At 41.3% G+C, this 25,544-nt stretch overlaps 1 protein-coding gene across 6 annotated transcripts in view; it reads right to left on the bottom strand.

Annotated features, from left to right (window-relative positions):
- zzef1 (zinc finger, ZZ-type with EF hand domain 1) overlaps positions 1-25,544 on the bottom strand; it is a 139,891-nt gene that overhangs the window by 80,504 nt on the left and 33,843 nt on the right. For 4 of the 6 annotated variants that reach the window (XM_078422362.1, XM_078422365.1, XM_078422366.1 and 1 more), the window contains exons 11-24: positions 24,518-24,666; positions 22,311-22,422; positions 20,143-20,349; positions 15,635-15,735; positions 15,161-15,342; positions 14,371-14,501; positions 14,200-14,270; positions 12,961-13,075; positions 10,533-10,692; positions 6,642-6,763; positions 6,078-6,200; positions 5,780-5,949; positions 970-1,051; positions 11-212 (exon numbers count right to left, since the gene is read on the bottom strand). In XM_078422362.1, the coding sequence (XP_078278488.1) occupies positions 11-212; positions 970-1,051; positions 5,780-5,949; positions 6,078-6,200; positions 6,642-6,763; positions 10,533-10,692; positions 12,961-13,075; positions 14,200-14,270; positions 14,371-14,501; positions 15,161-15,342; positions 15,635-15,735; positions 20,143-20,349; positions 22,311-22,422; positions 24,518-24,666 (1,927 nt within the window). The remainder of the gene's footprint in view (positions 1-10; positions 213-969; positions 1,052-5,779; positions 5,950-6,077; positions 6,201-6,641; positions 6,764-10,532; positions 10,693-12,960; positions 13,076-14,199; positions 14,271-14,370; positions 14,502-15,160; positions 15,343-15,634; positions 15,736-20,142; positions 20,350-22,310; positions 22,423-24,517; positions 24,667-25,544) is intronic. The other 2 variants (XM_078422363.1, XM_078422367.1) reach the window with 1 other exon arrangement.

The raw sequence follows: 25,544 nt of genomic DNA, 5'->3' as shown, positions 1-25,544 counted from the left end.
ATAGACTTACCACAGGTTGAGTTCAAAGACAGCGCACGCGAGGCAAGACAACCCATTAGTCGAGACACAAGCAGCTGTAGATCTGCAACCCAAGGTACTCCCACATCTGGCAGACCATATGCTTTCACCATGAACTTGTATCCCCACTCACTGTTACAGTTGTCAGAATGGAAGAGAAACTGCAGCCTCGGGCCTGATTTAAATGTCAATGACTGCGAAAACAAAGATGTAAACAAGGTTTTACACAGCTATTCATTATTGCCATCACCAATGGTTTGTTTTCATTAGGGAAGACGTATTGATCCTTAGGTGTGTAAGAAAGAACTGCAGATGCTGGTTTAAATCGAAGGTAGATACAAAATGCTGGAGTAACTCAGCAGGACAGGCAACATCTCTGGAGAGAAGGAATGGGTGACATTTTGGGTCGAGACCCTTCGATGAAGAAGGGTCTCGACCCGAAACGTCACCCATTCCTTCTCTCCAGAGATGCTGCCTGCCCCTCTGAGTTACTCCAGCATTTTGTGTCTACCTATTGATTCTTGGGAGTGTATCAAGAATCAAGAGTGTTTTATTGTCATATGTCCCAGATAGAACAATGAAATTCTTACTTGCTGCAGCACAACAGAATATGTAAACATAGTACACTGTAAACAATATGATAAACGAGAGCGAAAAAAAAAGTATGAATACATTATAATATGGCGGGTGCTGGCTCGAAGGGCCAAATGGCCTCCTCCTGCACCTAATTGCTATGTACAAGAAGAACAAAATGAACTGATGAATTACTTTGAGCAAATATTCGAATCCTGCTGGGTCATCTCATCCGATAAATCACCAATGTATCACACGGTAATTTACTGACAACATTGCATGAGGGGTTTAAATATTTTGCATGTTGTATAAATCAAAAATCTAATAGTGCAGACTGAAATACGCAATGAAAGAAAAAGCTGTTACCAAATAACTTACCGTTGGCCATTTCTCTGTCCCAACCTTTCCATCGTAGCGCACTTTCACTCCTCTGGAGTCCGTAAACTCCAAGTAATCGTACCTGTCAATGAAAATGGCCAAATTATTTGGAGCTGAAAGGTCTTGAAGTCATCTAATATTTTATATGACAATTAGTATTTCCCAAACACTCAAATTGTAATAGTATCAAAGTAAATAATCTCACACATAGCAAACCCTACATCACTCCCAGTCCCACACATCAGTGCATATTGAGGATGGACGACAGTACAGATGAACGAGTGGCTTGAGAGGCAATGAGGATGCGAGCTTTAGATTCTCAGGGTACAGGAGATGAGTTCCAGTGATGGTGATACTTATCCAGACCACAGGGGCCATCACAACATGACCGGGCACATCATCTACACAGGCCAGACTACTAGTGCAGGTTAAGACCATTGCAGTGGGGATGGGGAGGGAAGCAATGCTGAGCACAGGTTCACAAGGAGAACATTGGAAATGGAAGACAGGAAATTAGTGAGAGTGTGGAAGCCAGAAGTAACAAAGGTTGGAAAAAAAGATAAAACAGTAGTCAGTGTGCCACTGACCAAGAGGCCAAGGTTCTTAATCAATTCTTACCACTGCCATCACTAAAATAGGGATGATGTTTAAGTTGTAATGAAGAAGATTAAGTGTGAAACATTAAATGAAATAACATAACGAAGAAGTGTAAGGGATTTATCATCTTTAACAGTCGATAAATCACCAAGTTCAGACAAAGCGGACCCAATGCTATTAAAGGGGGAGAAACTGCAAGAACTCTGAATCCACATCATCCATTTATCCCTGGTTATAGGAATGATGCCTGAATTTTTAGAGAACCATCTACATTTTGTTTGTAAAATGGAGAATGGGTAAAGCAGGTTATTATAGGTCAGTTTGTATAACTTTTCTCATCCACAAACTATTGTATTTCATTCTAGGAAATGGTATGAACCTTCATATAGAATGGCACAGATCAATCAAGATCATTCAGCAAGGAGTATAAGAAAATAACTGCAGATGCTGGTACAAATCGATTTATTCACAAAATGCTGGAGTAACTCAGCAGGTCAGGCAGCATCTCGGGAGAGAAGGAATGGGTGACGTTTTGGGTCGACCCGAAACGTCACCCATTCCTTCTCTCCCGAGATGCTGCCTGACCTGCTGAGTTACTCCAGCATTTTGTGAATAAATCATTCAGCAAGGAGTTGCATAGGAACGCAATGCCCGACTAACTTGATTAAATACTTTGAGGCCAGTTCAAGGCAGGCAATGAGAGTGACGCATTTGATGTAATCTGAATAGATTTTAGAATTCTTTCAATAAGGTCCCACATGGCAGGCTGGTCAGAAAATAAAAACCCATGGAGTCCAAGGGAAATATTGGCTCCAAGACTGCATCAGTGGCAAGAAGCAAAGGGAAGTGTTTGATGATGTATTTGCAATGGGCAAGGCATTACCAATGCAGTTCAAAAGGACCCAGGTCCTTGCTATCTATAGTAATGATGATTTTTAATTTAAATGTGGGTCGTAAGATAATTGTGTAGATTATTCAAAAATTAATCATGTGAGGAGGAAAGTTTTTAGATGATTGGGTGATAAAAATGGCCTAGTCAGTTGACAGGAAAAATGGCAAACAGAATATAATCCAAAAGTGGGAAATCATGTACTTGCAAAGGCCCAACTAGGCAGGGGATAGACAACAAATAGGAGGCATGGGGGACACATTGAAACCTTACAGAGATAGATCATTGTGGTGGTTTACAGGGTACATAACTTGCTTTCTTTTATTGGCCAAGGCAATGGATCAAAAAAGCAGGGAAGTTATTCTACAATTGGTTACTACATTAGTTAAACTAAGCTGCAGGACTGGATATAATTCTAGTTACATTGCAAGAAAAATGACTGCAGTGCAGGAGATTTGAAGGAAGATGCCAGGATTATAACATTGCAGATATGAGAAATATGAAGAAAATCTGAGTTTCAATCAGATAAGTGTGAGGAATTGCATTCTGGAAAGTCAAACTGGGGCAAGACCTTAACGGCGAGCAGCAAGGTCCTGGGGAGCATTGTAGAGCAGAACGATCGAGGAATACAGGTACATTATCCCTGAAAGTGGCGCTGCAGGTAGATTGATAGTGAAGCAGGATTTTGGCATGTTGGCCTTCATCAGTCAGACAATTGAATTTGGGATGTTATGTTACAGTTGTGCAAGATGTTGGCGAGAAATAAGAAAGATACCATTAAGATGGAAAGAGTGCAGAAAAGGTTTACGAGGATGCTGCCAAGACTCAAGTGGGCTGAGTTTTAAGGAGTGCAACAGCTGATGGGGTGATCTTTTAGAGGTGTACAAAATCATGAGAATAGGGTGAATGCACAGTCATTTTCCTAGAGTAGGGAATCAAGAACGAGAGGGCTTAAATTAAGGTGAGAGGAGAAAAATGTAATTGCAACCCGAGGGACAACTTTTTCACTCAGAGGATGATGGGGCTATGGAACAAGCTGCCAGAAGATACAGTTGAGGCAGATAAAAGAACAACATTTGAAAGCCATTGGAACGGGTAGATGGATAGGATGGGTTTAGAGAGATATGGGCTGAGCGCAGGAAAATTTAACTAGTTTAGATGGGGCGTCTTGTTGTCCCGGGAGCCTGTTTATCAATGCTATATGGCAGCGGGAGGTTAAAGAAGCAGTGTGTTAATCAAAAACTAAATAGCCTTGTGAGCTGTCTGCAGTCCTACTGAGTTCTGAAACTTGACAGAGGAACCTAGGGCACCAATGCATTTCCAGACTTGATTACAAAATATGATTTTAAAAAAAGGTGACAAGAGCGAGGCCCTCAAGCAAATGACATTCATGCTAACTTTCAGGAAAGACAACAAAATCTAACTCAGTAACAACAGAGGGCTCTCCTTGCCTCCTCCCATTGGCCACAGAGCAACTGACATGACATTCAATGTGTCACAACTCTGAGAAATACAGGGAGCAGCATCCACCACTTTCCATGGTCTCTTTTGGCATCAAATCTCTCAACAAGGAGGGTCTATGAAGGAGCCTACACAAGTTTGGCTGTCCTCAGAAACACATCTCCATCTTAGATCTGTGACATGATGCCACTCAAGTGGTGATTCAAACTCAGTGCTGACAAATATTCCCTCTACATCGCAATCATTTCCAAAATCTACATGAATCTGCTCAACCTCCATTCCAGCCAGTCAGAAATGCAGGAAACAAATGACACGCACACATTTGGACACCAAACCTCAAGCCATTGTCAAGTTATTCACTGGAACATAAAAGCAATGGACAATACTCATTATGTCCACCATTATGGGGAGTGTTAGGACAGTGATCAATTTACTGAACTAGTATTCTGGAGGCCTAGACCCACAAACCAGAGGCCACACTTCAAATCCTATATCCAACAGCTGTGGGATTTAAATTCAGTTGACAATCAGGAACTTGGCAAAAGCGTCTTAGTAATGATGGCAACAAAATGATCCAATTATTGTAAAAATGGTTACTAATATCCTTGAGGGGACCAAATTACATTCATAAAACTCCAGACCATCCTATATGGTTGACTTTTAAATGCCCTGAGAAATGAATAGGAAGCCATTGAGGTGAAAATAAGGGGAACAATTCAATGTGTTTCTCAAAGCTTTCTTGAAAAGTGTAACATCCCTACTGAATTATAATAATTCTTGATTCATGACCGGCTCAAAACGAAGTAGGAGCATCTCTAGACCCTTAGACAGAAGCAAGCAAAGTCCAGTAAAAATGGAGGAAGCTGTGCACCACACCGTCTGCCCTCCATCGGTCCTCTCCTGCCCTGACCCGTGGCAGTCTACAGATAGCAGACCAACCTCACCAGCCTTCTCAAAATGCACAGAAGCAACCATTCTGTAACCAGATACACTAGCCAAGAAAAAGGAGCATACAGCTATCAGGAGCCTGGATCAATGAAATTGTAAAGATTTATTTCCCATAGCACAGGAGTAAAGGGCCAGGTGCATAGGTTCAATGAAAATTGTGCAAGGAATACAAGAGAGAATACAGGAAAGATTGGGACTCGATGCCTAAAAGGAGACAGAAATGTTACTCATATTTTAAAAGGTTCATAGATGTATTCTTGAAGACTCACAACCTGCAGTGCTACACACAATGGTAGAAGGTGGGATTAGGCCTGGTGATCTTCTTTAAATTGGCATGGTTCCTTCAGTGTCTTAAATTCTCTACAGTTTCATGAAACAACAAGATTACTATTCAGCTGCAATAATTATTCAAGGAGGATACAACGAGCATATCACTGTACCTTGGAGAATCTAATAGAAGAGATAATCTTTCAGAATCATCAAATACTTGAAGTTTGGCTCTCTGGAGACCAAGACAATTTCAAGATCATTGTGGTCAGACAAAGTTGATTATTGAAGATGAATTAATATTAATCACTGATTATTTTGCGATCATGAGTTAAGGTGGGACTTGGTTTTAAAAATAAGTGAGCCAAATTCCGTACAAATTAAGAATTAAGGCAGAGAATTAGCAAGTTGAGGTGGCAAATAAATGTATTTAAAGTAATGCAATTCAGCAAATGGTGAAGCAAAGTGGGATTACCATCAAGAAAACAATTAGCCAATTCTCCCAGGGTCTCTCTTCCTCCCCCCACCCCCATCTTAAATCCTCTGTCATTGAAGCACTGAAGGATCATAAATCTTTAACCCTGTCTAAAAATAAATAATTTTAAATTATAGGCAGAATTTCCAGGTGAAATTTAAATTGAACAATACCTTTTTTCTGTTTCACACTTTTCATCAAACTCCACTTCAAACAATGTTGCACCCGGACAAACAAAAACGGTTGTTGCATGACTATTATTTTCATAGTTGTGTGTAGACTCCATGCTCCACATCCTGAGAAACACTGGCTCCTCAGATTTCTCCAAGTTCTCACCACCAAGCTATTAATCAAAATCGAAAGTTGTTTTGAAGCAGAGTTTCTGCACCACCCCATTAAGCACCTTTATGTGGCATTAGCCAAAAGGAGACATATGACAGATAGAGAAATACATTGGTTACAGGCCGCTACCTTGTTAAAGTCATCACCAGTTTCACAGCAGAGGATCTTCAACTTTTTAGCCAGTGGAGCAAAAGCTTGCAGCAGATCACAGTGAGGGATTTCCAAGTTAGAAAGTTCCAAAAGGAAGATTACCTATAACAACAAAAAATTGATGGACTTGAACACCAAGGTCACTTTGTTCCTCTATGCCCCTCACCATTCATGGTGTGCGCCCAGGTGCTGGTCCGAATGCTCAATAAGCTGCACGATGTAGTAAAATAATGACTGCTTTTCGAGCATTCTTTCCAGCATTTCGTTTTTTTTATGATTTTCAGTTGCAATTCAAACACGTAACTCTACCAAACCTCACCATTTAATAAAATCTATAGTCAAGCTTGATAATATAAATGTAACGCTAGTGCTAGGAATGGAAAATAAAAAACTGAAATATACCAGGTTTTTGCAATTTAATAATTTATACACCATAATGATGGAAAATGTTTTAGAAATAATTTTCTTGTTACATTGGCCTGTTATTTTTTAAATATTTTTGAGAACATTGAATTTAAATTATTTTTAGAAAGACTCACTCACCAGTTGTCTAGTTGCCACAGCAAGGAAGGACTCATTCAGTTTGGACACGGTCTTGTTCCCACTGCAGTTCAGCATCAGAAAATCTGACACTTTGGATCCACTGGAGATGTGGCGCTTGACATCTGTTGGACAATATTATGGTCAATAATAAATCAGCTGTTTCTGGTCGAGGGCATTCTGTATATTCTAGCTGAAAGTTTCAATCAAGTCGGACTCAAGGAGGACATGCAACTTGGAGAAAAAGGCTAACCTGTCCTAAGATAATACATTAGAACGATGAGAAGGGATCTTATAGAAACATATAAAATTATTAAGGGATTGGACAAGCTAGATGCAGGAAACATGTTCCTTTGGGAACATGCTGGGGGAGCCCAGGGGCCAGAGTTTAAGAATAAGGGGAAGGCCATTTAGAACTGAGATGAAGAAAAACTTTTTCGCACAAAGTTGTGAATTTGTGGAATTCTCTGCCTCCGAAGGCAGCGGAGGACGATTCACTGGATGCATTCAAAAGAGTTATATAGAGCTCTTAGGGCAAGCGGAATCAAGGGGTATGGGGAGAAGACAGGAGCGGGGTACTGATTGTGGATGATCAGCCATGATCACATTGAATGGCGGTGCTGGCTCGAAGGACCGAGTGGCATACTCCTGCACCTATTATCATATCATATATATATACAGCCGGAAACAGGCCTTTTTCGGCCCACCAAGTCCGTGCCGCCCAGCGATCCCCGCACATTAACACTATCCTACACCCACTAGGGACAATTTTTACATTTACCCAGCCAATTAACCTACATACCTGTACGTCTTTGGAGTGTGGGAGGAAACCGAAGATCTCGGAGAAAACCCACGCAGGTCACGGGGAGAACGTACAAACTCCTTACAGTGCAGCACCCGTAGTCAGGATCGAACCTGAGTCTCCGGCGCTGCATTCGCTGTAAAGCAGCAACTCTACCGCTGCGCTACCGTGCCGCCCATATTATCTATGTATCCCATGAAATTTAGTTTATATGTACAATTATAGTCTTATTCAACGATATGGTTTGAAACGCACGGCTCATTCTTCAGAATCAAGCAGTAACAGGATCGTTCCGAGTCAGCATGGATTTACGAAGGGGAAATCATGCTTGACTAATTTTCTGGAATTTTTTGAGGATGTGACTAGGAAAATTGACAGGGGAGAGCCGGTGAAGATTAGTGGACAAAATGAGAGCACATGGTATTGGGGGTAGGGTACTGACATGGATTGAAAATTGGTTGGCAGACAGAAAGCAAAGAGTGGGGATAAATGGGCCCCTTTCAGAATGGCAGGCAGTGACTAGTGGGGTACCGCAAGGCTTGGTGCTGGGACCACAGCTATTTACAATATACATTAATGTCTTGGATGAAGGGATTAAAAGTACCATTAGCAAATTTGCAGATGATACAAAGCTGGGTGGTAGTGTGAACTGTAAGGGAGATGCTATGAGGTTGCAGGGTGACTTGGACAGGTTGTGTGAGTGGGCGGATGCATGGCAGATGCAGTTTAATGTGGATAAGTGTGAGGTTATCCACTTTGGTGGTATGAATAGGAAGGCAGATTATTATCTGAATGGTGTCAAGTTAGGAAAAGGGGACGTACAACGAGATCTGGGGTCCCAGTGCATCAGTCACTGAAAGGAAGCATGCAGGTACAGCAGGCAGTGAAGAAAGCCAATGGAATGTTGGCCTTCATAACAAGGGGAGTTGAGTTGTACAGGGCCCTAGTGAGACTGCACCTGGAGTACTGTGTGCAGTTTTGGTCTCCAAATTTGAGGATATTCTTGCTATTGAGGGCGTGCAGAGTAGGTTTATTAGGTTAATTCCCACAATGACGGGACTGTCATATGTTGAAAGACTGGAGCGACTAGGCTTGTATACACTAGAATTTAGAAGGATGAGAGGGGATCTTATCGAAACATATAAGATTATTAAGGGGTTGAACACGTTGGAGGCAGGAAACATGTTCCCAATGTTGGGGGAGTCCAGAACCAGGGGCCACAGTTTAAGAATAAGGGGTAGGCCATTTAGAACGGAGATGAGGAAAAACTTTTTCAGTCAGAGAGTTGCAAATCTGTGGAATTCTCTGCCTCAGAAGGCAGTGGAGGCCAATTCTCTGAATGCATTCAAGAGAGAGCTAGATAGAGCTCTTAAGGATAGCGGAGTCAGGGGGTATGGGGAAAAGGCAGGAATGGGGTACTGATTGAGAATGATCAGCCATGATCACATTGAATGGTGGTGCTGGCTCGAAGGACCGAATGGCCTACTCCTGCATCTATTGTCTATTGTCTAATCACCATGCTGGAGTAAAGGCTCAGTCGAGTCTGTATGGAGGGTGGAAACTGGTGCCATGGCAAGTTTCAGGGGGTAGGAGATGAACCGGGGTCCTGTCCAGTTACAGATCCAGGATAGGAAATATCACCTGCTGAGCCAAACACCAGCCATCAGGATTTCCAAATAGTCAGTTGGAGATGACCAGAATTTTACAATGACTAAACACAGTAAAAGCATTTTAATCATAGCTCATGCCTGCACATGAGTTACACGGCACTGAGCAGTCAACAATTTTTCTTCTGTATGCATGTTTAATGGAATGCGATGTGAAGCAACCAACCAAAGCTAAATCTGATGGGAAATCAGGCAAAACCTACTTGAATTTTTAATCTAGATATATAAATAATGCAAAGATTTGCAGTACACAGTAAAGCTGGTGTATTTCATCACTCAATTAGGTCAAACCTATTTTACACACTGAAGGAGATCCTTGTCCATCCCTCAGAACATACAAAGGGTGCTTCAGGCAACATATCACTTTAGAAGTTAGAGGTGCAGTTACTTTGCCTTGTAGTGCACAAATGACTATTTGGTAGACAAGGATTTTGTCATTGTCAAGGATTTTGTCAAGTCATCCCACAAATTTAAAATGCTGCATTTGTGACAATGTAATAGTCCCTTAGTACCATGGTTAAGGGTCAGTCTAGATTGTGGTAGGGTCCTTGAAGACAATCTTTGGCATTACTAGCCACAAATTAAGTCTCTAATAAGAAAAGATGCTAATTGGATCAAATCTGAAAAATATTTGTGTTATCATCCGGTAATTAATAACCTTGCCCATAAATTTTGAATGAATTCAACCTGGAATGTCAGAATCTAGCCTAATATTACTCTTAGCATCATACGGTGCTTTTTCCCCCACCAACTACAGTATTAAATCAGTACACCCCCCCCCCACCCAAGCACAACAGATCAAACAAACTTGAGGAATCCCAAGAATGTAAAAGCATTATGTCAATACAAAAGTTCTTTCTTAATATTTATGTTGCATTGAAATCCCCCAAAATATTTTGTGAGATTCACATGACATCAGAAAATCCATCCCGAGTGATCAATATACAGTACTGGTTATTGATTTTAATGAGGTTTTATTGAGTTGATTTTTATACATTTTATTTTTAATTTATTTTATTTTAATGCTTTTGGGGGCATAGACCAATTTTTATAGTGCATGGGAAGTTAGACCAAAGCAGGGTGAATAAACTAAGAAATATGACGACGAGTGGATAAGTCACTGGGTATTTTTAAAGTAGAGATTGACAGATTCTTGATCAGTCAGGGTGTCAAAGGTTAGGGGGGGAGAAGGCAGGAGGTAGGGTTGAGAGAGAATGGCGACGTAGACTCTATGGGCCAACTGGCTTAGTTCTGTAATGAATTTATGATAATCTAAAGGCAGATTCCCAAATATTACTCAAAAGAACAGAATGTGTAAACATAGTTGAAATCTGAGGGAAAGACACTTGGATGGTGCTCTTTGTTCAGCAGTTTCCACTAGGGTCAAAATAAACAGGAGTTGAGCGAAAAACTTGTAGCACGTACAGTTAAGGAGAATTTCTCTTGCATGTTGAACAGATAAGATGTCACTTTCCTTCAGCTGTAGGTAACACCAGGAGAGGAGATGGCCTTGCAATGCCCAAAGCAGATTGACAAGAACGGCTTCATTCTTCCCAAATGAATCATTGACGACCATCAATTCACACTTAAAACAAAAGTAGAAACACCATTAATCCAATGCCTCTTAAACCAACCTGCTACCATCTGCACCAAGACTCTCATCAATGGTTTCAGCAGCCAAGTATCACCCAGAGGTAAACCAGCTGAACTTTTTTTTTAAACTACAGACGTTGGATAGGCGAAACAAAAACAGAAAATACGCCTTCACACCGTCAGAAGCTCTAAAGTTCAGCAAGCAACAGATCAAAAAGGGTAGCGAGGTGAATTCTCAAAAATTCAAACTAATCTTGATTCCCTCCCTCAGATAATTCCATCTTTTACAAGCATCAACGGATTCTGCTGGCAGAGATCCATATGCTCTGCGCATTCCAGTGCATCTCTGAACAAATCCTGTCTTGATATTGGGCTGATGGAATGCAGCTTGTATGAGTCAGCTGCATTTTTCCCATTATCATAAAACTTTATCTTGGCAACGCCTTCCTGAACTTATTCCCTGAAATTGCTCAAGACCAAACAGTATTTTAATATTCATATCACCCTATCTTGGAGAGAAAATGTAGTAATAATGTAGAGAACTACAGAGAAAGACATTTATAAAGTCACATTAGGACACCATCACAAGAGGACGAGTCTTCTCTGGACAGTGGTTTGCAAAATAATGTATAGTCTAGGTCACAGAAATAAATTACATGGATTTGCCGTTATATTATATATTGCCGTTATATTGGCTGTTAGTGCAAGATTAGAGTTTAGAAGTTGGGAGGTATACTATACCTGTCCAGATTACAGGGGACAGCACAGTGGCAGAGTTGCTGCCTTACAGTGCCAGAGACCCAGGGTGGATCCTGCCTATAGATGCCGTCTGTACAGAGTTTGAATGTTCTCCCTGCAATCTTGTGGGTTTTCTCCGGGTGATCCAGTTTCCTCCCACATTACAAAAGCGTGCGGGTTTTTAGGTGAATTGAGTTCTGTAAATTGTCCCCAGTGTGTAGAATTAGTGTACACTGCCGATTGCTGATCGGCGAGGACTCAGTGGACCGAAGGGGCAGTTTCCACTCTATCACTAAACTAATCTAATTACTGGTGAGGCCACTTCTGGAGTACTATGCAGAGTTTTGATTCCCTTAATACAGAAAGCTTGTATTGGTATTTGAGGAAGTCCAAAAGAGATTCACTGGTCTAATTCCCGTGGTGAAGGGTTTATTCCATCACGAGCAGCTGAAGAAATTTATAGTCTTTAGAGTTTAGAAAATTAACGGATGATCTTACTGAAACGTACATGATCCTGAGGGGCATGACAGGGCAGAGGTCAAGGTGTTTGCACCAGAGGAAGAATTTTTAACAAAGGGACATGGTTCCGGGATAAGGCTAGTCGTTTAATGAGACATATGACACGTAAACAGTCTTGACTTTTCATTCATTGGGGATATCTAAAGCGGAGGTAGATATTTTTTGGATAGAATAGGAATTGAGGGCTATGTGGAACTGGCGCACGAGATGATAAGGTCTGGGACAGGTCAGCCATTGCATTAAATGGTGAGGCAGCCGTGCGGGCCAAGTAGAAGATAGAAAACACCTGTCTAGACTACTAGAAGGCTAGTGACAATTCAAATTCAAACAGAAAGAACACAAAATTCCTTGAACATGCACCATCTTTAATATGATTGTGGTTGCACTTTAGATCACTTGGGCATCTTAGGTAGAGAATTCCAAGGACCCAGAATGTCTGCAGAACCTATTTCACCTCCATTCTAAATGGCTGAGAGTTTATCTTGAGATTATTGCCCTTACATTCAAAGTATTACCTCTAATTAGATAAACCTGTTGGAGAAAAAGAGCTTCCGAGTATCTAATATGTCAAGTACTGTCAAGAGTTCTCATCCTACAAACTCCAGAGAAAGCTATTTAATCCTTCCTCATAAATTACTACATAAATCAATTTAATAAACCTCTGTTCACCCCTCTAAAGCAACAAAGTAGATCAAACCTATCGAAACACCGTTCAATTTCAGAGAGAATTCCTCACTCATACACTTCATTACCCTAACAATTAGAATACAATGCTGACTGTAGATAATAGTATTTGGTTTACTATAAATTAAAAATTGCTCAACTTAATTTATTTTGCACATGATCACGTAGAAAAAAACAATAAGAGTTTCTTTATGATAAATCAACTTCACATTGCAAATCACTATCTCCCACCATACAAGAAAATAATGTAATCAACAGTTTTGAAGTTTGTAAATCGTTCTTCACTTACTCATGACACACATGCACCAAAATTTCTTACCTCTCGTGTTGCTACTAACAGCAAGGTATCCATGACCATCATTATTGAATTAGTGTCAAAATCTGCGGGTATCCCTTTCTGTGGCAACTGGAGTAGCCCACTTGGATCCTGATTGCTGAACCAGAAAATTAAATGGATTAGGTACATCTCAGAGACCACCAGGAGGGCATGCGAGGGAGAGATAGGACCAAAAGGGAGGCTTATGTAAAGGTGAAGAGGATCTGGTGCTGGAAGCTCGTAGGGACCTTTACGGAAAAGCTCATGTCAGGCTTAGGGATAAATTAGAAGGGGCTGTGAGGAATTGTGAGGGAGAAAATAGAGGGAAGTTCCTGAAGGGGATTCATGAGGAGGCTCTGAATTTGAGTAAAGAAAGAATACAAAGAGGATGTGCAAGTATTCAGACGGAGTGCTATTGGAGGAGTTTAAAGAGCAGCTGGGTGATTGTGAAGCAAAAGAGCCTCACTCCTGGCTTATCCACAAATAATGGACACTCTTGGATCGAGAGAGAAAAGCAAATAGGATTGCATCACCATATGTAACATAGAGGACGACCATGATGCAATTTCAGACAAATTCTTCCTGGAGTATGGGACAAGTCCAAAGAGACCATAGTGTACACAGAAGGAAACAGCTAAAGGCAGATAGTGTACACAGATAGTGTACATAGTGTACACAGAAGGAAACAGCTAAAGGCAGATGTAAAGGGATATTCGGCAGATGTAAAGGAATTGTTCACTCTGTACAAATTGTGTTTAAAAATGAAGCAACCACAAAGAAATGCACTTAAGAAAACCTCTTAAATGAACTATAATTTAAAAATTGATTTATTTAACTTTGTTCAGTCAGCCGAATTCTCATAATTTGTTTTAATTGGTTCTCTGTGCTTGCACCAGGTTTAACTAGGAAAAGGCTCCACAAACAGATTCTGTCTTAGAGATACATAATCTGTGGATAATGGTGCTATTGCTTTCAACTCCTGAAGAGTAGACCTCCAGAGGACAGTGCTCTGCTGACCTGAGCCCATGAACAGGAATAGCCCAGCCTCACTATCTGATGGCAAAGCAGGATAGCACAAGGTCTGCCCCTATTATCTTGTCACCTCTGCACATTTGCTGTCGTGCTTGCTCTGCACATATTGGCTGCCACATCTTTAAATATTACATTCAGAAACATCAGTTGGCTGTAAAACTTTGGGATGTTTGAAGTAATGAAAAATACCAAGTTCTTTTTAAAGCTCACCTAAAGTAATGACACAGGGACTGGAATGTAATTGTAGCAGAATGAGGTTGAGATGGTTCAGTGATCGTTTCCTGCAAAAGATAGAGAACACAGTTGGGTGTATTGGGCATAGCTGCAAATCTGCATTTAAACCAACAGAAAGCAAAGTCAGATTCGAAGGGTGAGCCTTACCATCATTTTAAAAAGTTGTTTGCGCCGCGTGATTACGTCTGGAAAAAAGATGGCAGCTCCGCTAAGGATGGTATTTACTGCTTCCTTCTTCAACATCCCAGAAACCATGTCGTATTTCTCACCATCCACTACTGCTTAGAGAAGAGACAAGAATAGAAAGTCTTCACATTATCAGCAACTCTTCCAGTAGTGCTGAGTACTGAGAAACACAGATGCTGCAAACAGAGTACTGGAGGAACTCAGCAGGCCAGGCATCGTCTGTGGAGGGAGTTGGACAGACGACATTCTGGGTCAGGACTCAAAACGTCGCCTGTCCATTCCGTCCACAGATGCTGCCTTGCCCACTGAGTTCCTCCAGCCCTTGTGTTTTGCGGAGTACTGGGACTTCGATATCCCAACTACGTACAGCGTAGTGTGTTAGTGTAAATAAATACATTTCTTCGAAATGCGAGTCATCCATTCTTGCATCCCCAAAAGTGGCCTACAAAACTGGATCACAAGCATTCACCCAGGTTTACCAAAACATTTTAAGCCCACCATAAAAGTCAAACAACTAACTCAAAAATCAATAGAACAGCAGATGATAGTAATCCAAAACAAAAACAGAAAATGCTGGAAACACTCAGTAGGTGGAAAGTGAAAAAGAGTTAAAGTTGAAGGACTTTGTCAGGATGTTCTGACAAAGGATCTTTGAACTGAAATGTTAACCATGTTTCTCTCCACAGTAGCTGCCCGACCTGCTGAGCATCTCCAGCACATTGCTTTGGCTTTAAACAATTCCATCCATTACCTTCACAGAGATACACATAGAGGTCATGAGCAGATTCTGTGTCAATAGGCTGTTTCCTCTCAGTGCCAGACTGCGATGCCCCTTGCGCTTCCTCAGACTGAGGAGATCCAGACAATAGCACCAAACAATTCTGAAGAAGTTGCAGCAAGATAGTCTGGGCTTGCAGACACTCTAATCCTTGACTGCAGGTGAAAAAATAATGGACATTACATTTCTTGTTATTTTTTGTTCATCTTTCATAGTCCAACGGTATACATCCAAACAGATGCCCACAGTGCACAGGCAAACAGATCCCACATTTCTCCCCCTTTCAAAATAAACTGCTTCTAATGTTGTCTCCAAAAGTACTTACACACAAAGAAAGGCATTACAGGTAGATGCACTCGTAACATCATCATCCAAATACGAATACCAACATAAATTGCTATCTCCAAGAAAAGCCACTTAATAGTAATTTTTTAAAAGTGATCTTACTTTTCTCTGAATTTTTTGTAGAAGTTCCAGAACAGTTGTAGGTTAAGATCTGAAAAGTCCAGGTACGGTTTCTTTTTTAACTTCCGTTCCTTCAGTTCGGCCTACAAGTAAAGATAAGAGTATTTATTGCACAATAAACTAATGGATAACGTTATCCATTTAAATTAGGTTGAAATGGAAACTATTTTGGAAAGCTTTAGGACTCCTTAATGGAAACATTGAGGATTTTAGAAGTGCTAGCCTGCCAGATTTTCTGGATGTTATTTGAATTGCTTTGTCAACACTTTTAATTTGATTAAGATTTTTAGTTTAGTTCAGAGATACAACATGGAAACATGCCATTCGGCCCACCGAGTCCATGCCACCCAATGATCACCCATATACTAGTTCTATCTACACACTAGCGACAATTTACAGAAGCCAATTAGCCTGCGCACCTGCAAGTCTTTGGAAGATGGTAGGAAACCAGAGCACCCAGAGGAAACCCACAAGGTCACAGGGAGAATGTACAAACTTTGTACAGACATCAGCAGAGGTCAGGATCAAACCCCGGGTCTCTGGTGCTGTATGGCTGCAACTCTACTGCTGCACCACTGTGCCACCCATAAAGATGTCACACAGTATATAATGAATTTTCCAGCACACCTGCCGAGCTAGAGGGAGCACAGGAAGGAAGAACCCAACTATCTTGAAGGGAGGCCCCTTAAACCATCAGATTTCTGCCCACAGGATGGTGGATAATCAGATGCAGCCCTCATACTCAATTTCAACTGGTTTCATGTTATAAACTGCAATTTTATTACACTTACACCCAACTCATTCAATTATTCCGTTCAGCCATTCGCAAGCATGTCAAAATATAAGGTAAACAAAATTACATATTGCCAATAAACCGAGTTTACAGAAAATCTGTAGAGTGATAAAGGTGTAAATACAAATTAAACTCAATCAGAAAGATGGAAACAATGAACAATTACCCAGGTGAGTATTTAACTGATGACCATGGGCATTTCATAGTAACCATGTGATTTAGTGATCTCTTGTTTGGTCAACAGCCTCAATTACACAAGGCCCTGAACGTCTACCTTGACAGACAAATTCAATCTCCCACATTCATTTAAACAAGCAGAGCTCTAACAGCGGCATTTGATACTTCCGTCAAGATTCCAGGATGACCAATAACATCATCCTCATTTAGCATAAACCAAAAAAAATTATCAAACCTAGTTATGAAATAATAATAATAATAATAATAATAATAATAATCCTTTATTCGTCCCACAACGGGGAAATTTGCAGGGTTACAGCATCAAAGTGGATAGCAAAAATAAATAAGCATTCATTAAAAAATAAAATAACAGTAATTATCTTTATTTACTGGTCTGCTGGGAGCAGTGCTGATTGTGCATTCTGACGGCAGCAGGAAGGAAGGACCTTCGATATCTCTCCTTCACACACTTGGGGTGAAGGAGTCTGTCACTGAAGGAGTTGCTCAGTGCAGTGACAGTGTCCTGCATGGGGTGGGAGTTGTTGTCCAGCAGTGATGATAGCTTTGCCATCATCCTCCTCTCTCCCACCGCCTGCACTGAGTCGAGGGGGCATCCCAGGACAGAGCTAGCCTTCTTGATCAGTTTATCAAGTCTCTTCCTGTCAGCAGTTGAGATGCTACTGCTCCAGCAGACCACTCCATAGAAAATGGCTGATGCCACCACAGTGTCGAAGGTCCTCAGGAGTACCCCCTGCACTCTAAAGGACCTGAGTCTCCTCCGCAGGTATAGTCCGCTCTGGCCTTTCTTATACAGTGCATTAATATTATTAGTCAAGTTCAGTTTATTGTTCAGGTAAACACCCATACTTATAAGAGTCCACTCTCTCAATGTCCATTCCCTGGATGTTCACTGGTGTCGAGGGGGCGTGGCTGCGCCTGTGGAAATCCACCAACATCTCCCTGGTTTTCCCCAAGTTGATCTGGAGGCGGTTCCGCTGGCGCCAGTCCACAAAGTCCTGGGTCAGTTCTCTGTACTACCTGTCATCGTCATCTGTGATGAGGCTGACGATGGCAGAGTCATCAGAGAACTTTTGCAGATAACAGTTGGCTGAGCTGTGCATGAAGTCCTCAGTGTGGACTGTTCCCTGTGGAGCCCCAGTGCTACAGGTGAAAGGTCTAACCTTCATTATTATTTAAAACGTCCTTTGAACAAAATAAATCTTGTTCAAAGGCCACATGTTCAATTGATATACAAGTTGTTTCCTCAAAATGAAACAAGTAACACACGACAGAGAGTAGAAAATTAAATACGTTTAATTTTTAGCTTGATTTTGGCTCCCTTAATTCAGCCATTCAAGCAAAAAATCAATCTCTCACTGAATGCAGTTGTCAGTTTTACTTAATGCCGTGTTCTGATAGTGTCTTAAATTCATTTGCTTTTTAGAGGTACCAAGATATGGTATGTTATGTTAAGTATGTTATGGAAATTGTTCAGATCAGGCATCTTTTCAACTTGGCAAATTGATTAAAAAATGCAAAGCCTTTAAGAAAGTAATGTTATATACATTGACCAGGGCGAGCGGCGAGGCATGTGTTTTGCGGAAAAATGTGAGGCAAAATCAGAATGGCGGAAATGAAATAAGAAAGCGGAAACTTTCCGCCAAATTCGGACGGGTTGGGAGGTCTGTCAATGATCTTATCAAGCAGCTCTGAGAGAAGGTAGGCACAAAATGCTGGAGTAACTCAGTGGAACAGGCAGTATCTCTGGAGAGAAGGAATGGGTGACGTTTCGGGTCGAGTCCTTTCTTCAGACTGATGTCAGGACAGTGGGCGGGACAGAGATACAATGTAGTCGGAGACAGTAAGATTGGTGGGAGAACTGGGAAGGGGATGGAGAGAGAGGGAAAGCAAGGGCTATTTGAAGTTAGAGAAGTCAATGTTCATACCGTTGGGGTGTAAGCTATCCAAGCGAAATATGAGGTGCTGTTCCTCCAATTTGCGCTGAGCCTCACTCTGACAATGGAGGAGGCCCAGGCCAGAAAGGTCAGATTGGGAATGGGAGGGGGAGTACCTGGGAGATCAGGTAGGTTAAGGCGGACTAAGCGGAGGTGATCGGCGAAATAATCGCTGAGCCTGCGCTTGGTCTCGCCAATATGGGAAGATGTGGCCGGTAGTGGGACCCCGTTGGAGGGAGCAAAAATATTGGAGGATTATATGTTGTACACGACGGCTGATGGAGTGGAAGGTGACGACCAGGGGAACTCTGTCCTTGTTACGAATGGCAGGAGGGGGAGCAAGAGCGGAGCTGCGGGTTATCGAGGAGACCCCAGTGAGAGACTCAGCTATAATGGAAGAGGGGAACCCCCGTTCCCTAAAGAATGAGGACATCTCCAATGACCTGGTATGGAAAACCTCATCCTGGGCGCAGATGTGGCATGGACAGAGGAATTGGGAGTAGGGGATAGAGTCTTTAAGTGTAGTCTAGTTAGCTATGGGAGTCAGTGGATTTGTAATAGATGTCAGAAGGTAATTGATCATTTTGCTCTCTCTGTGGATGTTCTGCCCTGATGCTTACTTCCAGCAGTGCATATCATAGTTTGCTGCAGGATTGTTATCAAAACAAACAAAGGAAGAGACTGTGAAAACAATAAAGGTAACCCTTGGCAATGAAGTCCAAGGTGGAATAGCTCTATCCGCATAATACATAAAGACGTTGAGGCCTTAATGAAGTTATCGGGGTGTGCCAGGACTCGAGTGCCTGAACTGTAGGAAGAGATTGGGCAAGCTAGGACTTTATTAGGGTGTCAGAGGTTATGGGGAGAAGGCAGGAGAATGGGGTTAGGAGGGAGAGATAGATCAGCCATGATCGAATGGTGGAATTGACTTGATGGGCCAAATGGTTCCTATCATTTATGATCTTTTGATTATAGGACGAATGCAAAAGGCTGCGGGGTGATGTTCGAGAGGTGTATAAAATCACGAGGAGAATAGAGTGACAGTACAGAGTCAGTAATTTGGAGAATCAAGAACTAGAGGACATAGGTTTAAGGTGAGCAGGGAAAAATGTAATACTAAACTAACGGGTTACTTTTTCCACACAGAGGGTGGTGAGTAGAAGGAATGAGCAGCCAGAGGTGGTAGTTGGGAACAATAATAATGTTTAAAAGACATTTGGACACTGACATGGATAGGAAAGGTTTAGATGAATATGGGCTAAATGCAGGCAAGTGGAACTAGCTGAGATGGGGTATCTTGGTCGGCAAGGATGTGCTCGGTCAAAGAGCCTGTTTCTGTACTGTCCAACTCCATGACTCCAAGCTGCAGAGATGATTTACAAAATGCTATCAATGAAATAGAGGGACTAAGAAGCTGAGATTATTCCTGCAACTAAAGGCTGGGCTGAAACGTCTAACATTGGACCATGGTTTAACAATTTCTTGGATGAAGATTTAGAAGACTTCATTTGAAGTCTAGCATCATTTTATATTACATGTGTTTTAAAATAAATGCTTGAACTTACAGCATCCTGTGTCAGCTGCTGGATGAAGTAGAGTGCCTTCAACACAAGAGTCTGTCCAGCAACAAGACCACTCGGTGCACTGTCAGTGAAAGAAACACATTCTTGATTGGGTGGTCTCAAGTAGCCACGGATGGATAGATGCTTGATGCCAATACGCACATTATTCTCATCTTCTTGACGGGGACAGAGAAACTTCACCATCAAATACTGTAGTAAAAATCAAGATAGATCTTCGTCATTAAAACAGCTCACAACATTAGTCTCGATGAAATGTTGCCATTGTATGCTGACCGCAGATTAAGTTAGTTACCAAAACGTTTAACTAACTTCAGCTACATTAACAAAAATAAACAAAATAACCTTAAATTGTTGAATGCAAAGCAAACTTAGTTTCTGAGTATAGATTACATTTACTTGTGAAAGACACAAAATGCTCGAGTAACTCAGCGGGTTTGGGCAGCATCCCTGGAGAATATGGATAAGTGACGTTTCAGGTTGGGACCCTTCTTCAGACTGATTGCAGGGGTGGGGTGAAAGAAACCTGGAAGAGTGGAAGGGCAGGACAAAGCTGTTTTTACATGTATTAGTGCCTGGCTTTGGTCAGCTGAACAATACCTCGCTGTTTAGTCCAATGGAAAAGACACAAAGAACAGATCATGCCCTACCAGTATTGCATCAAATTTAGGCCATATTTTAATTGTAACTGCGCAACAGACAAGAGACCAGTGCTCATACATTTACAAAGGACTGAAGGCAAGCACTCATAAAACCACAGAGTAATTGAAATTTGGCTGCACGAGGAAATAACTGACACACGGGTGCCATCTACTGGAAGAACAAGCCCCGAAAAAAAACCTTTAAAGTTCCCAGCATTCCATAACCATTTAATGCAATGAAAGAAATTCTTGAAATTAGATGGTGTCCCATTCAATTTTAATTTCAGAGGAGGGTAAAGCCCCCCAAAATATTTTCAAGATAATATTTATAGGTACTACATAGGATTGCTGGATTATTACTTGCCTCTCAATAAAGACAAACTGTGACTCTTAGTCTGAAGGAGGGTCTCGACCTGAAACGTCACCTATTTCTCCAGAGATGCTGCCTGACCCACTAAGTTACTTCAGCTTTTTGTGTAAATCCCATTCCAGTTTTGCTTTAACTAAGCCCACTGTCTCAAAACAACAACACAGCCACAGTCCAAACAGATCAACCAAGGCTGAATTATGGAGGTGAGGTGAGAGTTGCCCCTGGCATTAAGGCAACAATTGATCGAGTGAGGCATAAAGGGCTGTAATAAAACTAAGGTCAATGGGCAAAGTGCAAACAAATGAAACAGCTCACACAACGGAAAATGACAATAGTTGTGAAAGTCTATTATCCCATTCCAGGACATCTTTGCCTTAGGGCAGTTTCCTGGGTCAACTATCTTTCACTATTTCATCATGGATAGGACAGGTTTGGAGGGATATGGACCAAACGCAGGCAGGTGAGACTATGTAGCTGGGACATGTTGGCAGGTGTGGGGAGGTTGGGCCAAAGGGCCTGCTCCCACACTGTATCATTCTATAACTCTATCAATGAAACTTCCATCAATCATAAACGTCTGAAGTGGTGATATTTGCTAATGACTGCACAATGTTCAATTATATTTGCAAATCCAAGGTGAAGCAGCCCATTCTTGCATACAACAAGACCTAGGCAACATTGAGGCATGGGCTGATGTGCAATAAGTAACATTTTAACCACAGAAGTACCCCATCCACCAGAAACACAACATGACTGTCGTGTACCATCTGTGAAATGCATTGTAGATATTCACCCACGCTACCAAAACCTACAATCACAGCACTCCAAAATCTCCAATCTCCATCACCAAGGTGGACAAGAACTTTAGGCACATTGAAACATCAGCACCTACAGCTTCTCTCCAAGTCACACACCATCCTGACTTGGAATATAATACTAGTCTTTCATCATTGCTGGGTCCAAACTTTGGATCTCTCTTCCTGACAGCACTGTGGGAGTAGATTCAGCAGAGAGACTGCAGTAGTATAAGCTCACCAACATGCCTTCTAAAGAGCAATTCAGGATGAGCAATAGATACCAGCTTTGCCAACATTCCTAAATACGGCAAACAGAAGGAAGCAATATAATTGAAGCCTCCTTACCGTGCTGATTCGCGAGACCAGTAATTTTACTTCAGTCTCATTCCATTCATCTTCCAGTTCAAACCAACCGACAGGATCATCTCCATCTAAGTCGACACTCTGGTCACCGCTTCTAGTGAAAAATCAGTGATAAAACCAAATAACATGTTGCAACGTTGGAAGTGACTTCAGCTGTTGGTCTTCATTAACAGCAGTTTTAAAAATAAACACATACTAATAGTATTATTTAAAATAATTAGAGTCATAAAATTATACAGCACGGAAACAGACCCTTTGGCCCAACTTGTCCAAGCCGACCAAGTTGCCGAGCACCACTAATAATAATAAACAAATATAATCATTTTTCAGAAGCAAGCAGTTAGATGTGTGTCAGATCATCTAAAAATCTGAAAAATAAGCCTGCCTCTGGAACTATCATTATTTTTTTTTAATGCTTTTCTTTCCGTGAGAAAGATTCACACGAGCAATGAGAGAAACAGGGGAACTGAGTGGAGTATCGTGCTTGGTAAATTGGAGGAAACAAAATAGAGGAAAACAGCAAACAATGTATAGAAGTGGGATGAAAGAAGCCACAGGTATAGCAACCTTGGGATGCCGTTGGAGCAATTCTTGGCAGAATAGCCTAATCAATGGATGCCTGGGTGAGGAGGGAATTAAGGCAAATGTTCAGTGAGTTCCAAACATCATTGCAATAAAATATATTCAACATGAAAATGTATTTTTATAAAGGAGTTTCCACAATACAAAAGTGCATTTAGGACTCTCGTATGGTACCATATGAAATCTACCTTTGGTAAACTCGACACATGTCCCATCCAAAAAGGAATACGTACTGCGTCATGCTGATGATGATTTGCTATGCATATCATTGTCACAAACTCAATCATATCACTCTATAACAGGCAGGTCCAGAACAACAGGCCAGATTATGATATTGTGATTATGATTAAATGTTATTCAACAGTTAATACCCCTAAATTATGAGACAATTGGCATATATTCTCAATACCAGATTGGAATGGGACTTTGGAAAAGAATGTGTGCATATGACAAAGTAATGGCTGAAATTTGCTGTCTCAAATCTACACTGACAATACACAGAGTCAACAGTGCATTGCAACAGAGGGCCAAAACCCATTGCCAGCAACACAACACTGCTCATGCTTCCCAGTGACGAATGGAAAAACCCTACCCCACCATGCAAATTTGAAGTTTCGTTTCAATACAATTTCAAATAGCAAGCATCGGCATCACAATGTAGCAAACTATCCAGGGCAAGCCAGGGCTACGAAACGGTTAAATATACCAACAGATACCTATGACAGATCCCCATGCTATACCGGTTGTCAACGTTGTTATGGGTTCTCAATGCTACCAAATGCCTCTGGCAGTCAAAAGCAGGCAAAAGGCATTAAACATTTAAATATATACATAAAATTAAAGATCAAAAGCAATTTAAACATTAACACCAGCTTCAAATATTTTTTCAAATATCAACAATTTCCCTTCTCATTTGTAGCCTTTCCTCTCCATTCAAATGAAAGGGTTTATTGTTACTGCACCGGGGCAGAACCCGGTGGACAGGATTTCACTTGTAGCTGTACTTCATGCTGCTCCATTAAACTCATGCATCGTGCAACAGCAGAGCACATTCAGTGACTACTTCAGGATTTAGAGGAAGATAGTCCAAACGAGAGCAGGTTGGACTGGTGTAGATAGGGCATCTTGGTTGGCATGGGGAAGTTGGGGCAAAGGGCCTGTTTCCATGCTAATTGACTCTAACTCCATTTGCCCTATGTGGGCATTCCAAACCCGATGACTGTAGCTGCCAGTATTTCGCAGCAACTTTCGGTCTAAAAACACAGGAGCTTCTCTTCTCACCACTGCCATAATAGTTTGATAAGATTGACAAATACAGGTTTTTCCATTACCAAATTTGCTGTGAATTACTTTATTTACTGCGGCAACCATGAAACCATATCACCATAACCACAGAGTACAAACCACAGTAATAGGATGTGATCCCCAAAAATGCAAGTTGATACTTATAATCCACCATGCACTTTTAACTGTATTGTTTGACGCGCTGCTGGTAATCCAAAATTTAGTTTGTGCCACTAAAATCATCATGTAATAAACTACAACAGATTAATTCCTACAAAGAGGCAAAGTTGACACAAGTTGGCCGAGTGGAAACTGTGCCTCACCTCTCCTTCACAAATTGTCGAAATTCTTGTAGCTTCCATTTGTTATACTTCTCAAACCTCTTGAAATGTTTCTCTGCATCAAAGGCTTCTGACTCATCATTATAAGCAAAGACCAGGCCACATTTTGCACCTTTAGCACCATTATGAACCTGGGTAGGAAAAATTGAAATAGTCAGCAGATCATTGTGGTCAACCAGCAGGCATGTAGACAAAATCATGTCTTAACTTTGAAATACTTCGTAACAAAAGGCAAGGGCTGGGACTGAGGTGACACGGCAGGAGAGTATAAGATGGATAGAGTGTGCATCAGGGGGAAGAAAAAGAATCAGAAGTGTGTTTAATTGTAATTAAATACCAAAAATGGAACAATTACATTCTTGCTTGTGTCAACACTCAGGTCTATAAACACAGTACTCAGAGATAACTTTAAGGCAGAGATAGATAGATTGTTGAATACTACATGTGGCAGGGGTTATGGGGAGAAGGCAGGACTGGGGTTAAGAGGGAAAGATAGACCAGCCATGATTGAATGGCAGAGTAGACTGGATGGGCCGAATGGCCTAATTCTGTTCCCATCATCTATGAACATGAATAGTATAATAAACAAAAGAAAGTTTGATAAAAAAATTTAAAAACCAATATCAATGCAAAACAAAAGGCCAAAGTCCTTAGTGCAACCAAGGCAGTCCGTGGTTTACCAGAAGAGGGAAAAAGGAAGAATTCATTGCCACAGACAGCAGTAGAGGCTAAGTCATTGGATATTTTTAAGGCAGAGATTGACATTCTTGATTAGTATGTGTGTCAAGGATTATGGGGAGAAGGCAGGAGAATGGGGTTGAGAGGGATTGAATGGCAGGATACTCGATGGGCTAAATGGCCTACTTCTGCTCCTATGACATGAACTAAAAGGAGGTAGGAGATAGGAAGCGAAAGCAAAATATTTAGACAGAGATAGGGTGGTGACAAATTGATGACTAGACTTGCTTGCAACAGAGGTTTTTCAAAAGTTAAGAGAAAACTGAGAGGA

The sequence above is a fragment of the Rhinoraja longicauda genome, chromosome 26 (assembly GCF_053455715.1).
Source record: "Rhinoraja longicauda isolate Sanriku21f chromosome 26, sRhiLon1.1, whole genome shotgun sequence".
In the NCBI taxonomy this organism is placed as follows: Eukaryota; Metazoa; Chordata; class Chondrichthyes; order Rajiformes; family Arhynchobatidae; genus Rhinoraja; species Rhinoraja longicauda.
This window is presented reverse-complemented; position numbering and strand designations above follow the sequence as displayed.